This window comes from Trypanosoma rangeli (genome assembly GCF_003719475.1).
Source record: "Trypanosoma rangeli strain AM80 chromosome Unknown Tra_15.4_contig_00525, whole genome shotgun sequence".
Taxonomy (NCBI): Eukaryota; Euglenozoa; class Kinetoplastea; order Trypanosomatida; family Trypanosomatidae; genus Trypanosoma; species Trypanosoma rangeli.
The window spans coordinates 1-1,951 of NW_021706269.1; the positions used below are offsets into that span (position 1 = coordinate 1).

Below are 1,951 nucleotides of genomic sequence, written 5' to 3' on the forward strand. Positions count from 1 at the left end.
CGCACACTTATATAATATAATATATATATATATATATTATATACCCTCCTCGTCCGTTTGTTGCTGCTGCTGTTGATGTAATATGCCCTTCTTGTGGGGTACGTTGGGAACCTTTTCACGCGGGAGAGCTAGGGGAAACAGAGAGAAGGGCGAGCACAGAGAAAGAAAAGGGGGTGGTGAAGATATGAGCGAGGCGACCTTCGTAGCAGACCAGCGGCGACCTGTAGAAGACTTCATCGCTTTGACAGGTCTTAAGCCGAAATATGCGAATGGATGTTTTGAACGCTTTGGTGGCTATGCGCCGGCGTTGGCTTCGTTTGCTCAATCCTATGCGAAGTTACCAAACGAATACTTTGATGATGTCGGCAAGGTGGAACAAAACGCTGAGCTAATTAACGCTGAGCTGAGGCGTATTTACAGGCGGGCAAGAAATATAAAGCATCAGTCTGGTGATGAAGACGTAGGAGTCTGGGCCGCCTACTACGCAGACCCCGCCTCATCAATGACACCCCGGTCCACTATCTTGTCTCCCAAGCGCTTGAGAAAAGTAAGCTACTGTGAGCCTTTGCACTTCACCGGACCCTTTCTTGACATGCCTATGTTTTGGGAAGCTGAGATGAAGGGGCAGAGTGTTTTATTCGGCCTCGATAAGAGGGTTATTGAGTGCAATAAAGTTAGTTTGCGCAAAACGTTGGAACATTGGGTAACTGCGGCGGTGGCGCGTCGAGACCCTGTTCGGTACGTTGAGGTGCGGAATTTGGACGAGAAGACGGTTCGTCTAATTACCAGAGACGCGAATAACACGTTTTTGCATCCCGATCACCGCAAAAAATTTGTTGCCTTCCTTGCAGCCATGTATAATGAGTTTGAGGTATATGGACCGACCATGAGTTTCCTCGCTGGGGTCTGTATGTTAGTTCTCAGTGAAGAGGAGACTGCCACAGTGCTTCGTTTGGTTTTGAATGTAAGAATTCCTCCCCATTGGCCAATGGAAGTTGCCTGTTTTACAACCGCTTCTGCACTTGTAGAGAGTTTCCTGCAGGCACCCTCTTCCTCGGAAAAAAAGCAGTTTGACTTGGGAGAGCATGCCAACCTGTATTCTCGCATGCAGACGATTATAAAAGTTCTTTGTGAGACGATGGTAAACGTGAAGGAGCTATTTTGTTTTTTTGAACTAGTTATTAACGGGAACCGGGTTCTTTCTTTCTCTGAGAATCAAGTAAAGTAGTCGTCCTTTTTTTTTTTGGTGGGGGAGGGTGAGGGTGCTATATTGTTCTTCTGTTGCTTGCCGCGTATGTTTTTTTTTTGCTTTGTTGTGTGGAAACGCGGTGCATTCAGTCTAAACTATCATGTGTATATGTATTTGGAGATGAGCTGAACGTGATTGATTTGATCGTGTTTTTGTTGATGCGGATGTGTGTGTGTGGAAAATACATGCATGCCACAGCCCTCCGTTCAGCACCCCCCAAGCACCCCCAGTCCATACGCACACTTATATAATATAATATATATATATATATATATATATACCCTCCTCGTCCGTTTGTTGCTGCTGCTGTTGATGTAATATGCCCTTCTTGTGGGGTACGTTGGGAACCTTTTCACGCGGAAGAGCTAGGGGAAACAGAGAGAAGGGCGAGCACAGAGAAAGAAAAGGGGGTGGTGAAGATATGAGCGAGGCGACCTTCGTAGCAGACCAGCGGCGACCTGTAGAAGACTTCATCGCTTTGACAGGTCTTAAGCCGAAATATGCGAATGGATGTTTCGAACGCTTTGGTGGCTATGCGCCGGCGTTGGCTTCGTTTGCTCAATCCTATGCGAAGTTACCAAACGAATACTTTGATGATGTCGGCAAGGTGGAACAAAACGCTGAGCTAATTAACGCTGAGCTGAGGCGTATTTACAGGCGGGCAAGAAATATAAAGCATCAGTCTGGTGATGAAGACGTAGG

At 46.6% G+C, this 1,951-nt stretch overlaps 2 protein-coding genes across 2 annotated transcripts in view, besides 2 other annotated features; both read left to right on the plus strand.

The window, feature by feature from the left end:
• The first annotated feature begins 8 nt into the window (after window positions 1-8).
• Window positions 9-43: a microsatellite.
• A 141-nt stretch (window positions 44-184) lies between these two features.
• TraAM80_09156 (putative GTPase activating protein) lies at window positions 185-1,228 on the plus strand (the record flags this gene model as incomplete). The annotated part of the gene is made up of 1 exon (XM_029385858.1): window positions 185-1,228. One exon carries the CDS (start codon window positions 185-187, stop codon window positions 1,226-1,228), a length of 1,044 nt encoding a protein of 347 aa, XP_029234297.1.
• A 265-nt stretch (window positions 1,229-1,493) lies between these two features.
• Window positions 1,494-1,529: a microsatellite.
• A 141-nt stretch (window positions 1,530-1,670) lies between these two features.
• The window catches only part of TraAM80_09157 (putative GTPase activating protein), a gene marked incomplete at both ends in the record, with an annotated part of 360 nt that continues 79 nt past the window's right edge, over window positions 1,671-1,951 (plus strand). The window contains one exon of the mRNA XM_029385859.1: window positions 1,671-1,951. This exon is cut by the window's right edge and continues 79 nt beyond it. Within this exon, the coding sequence (XP_029234298.1) occupies window positions 1,671-1,951 (281 nt within the window).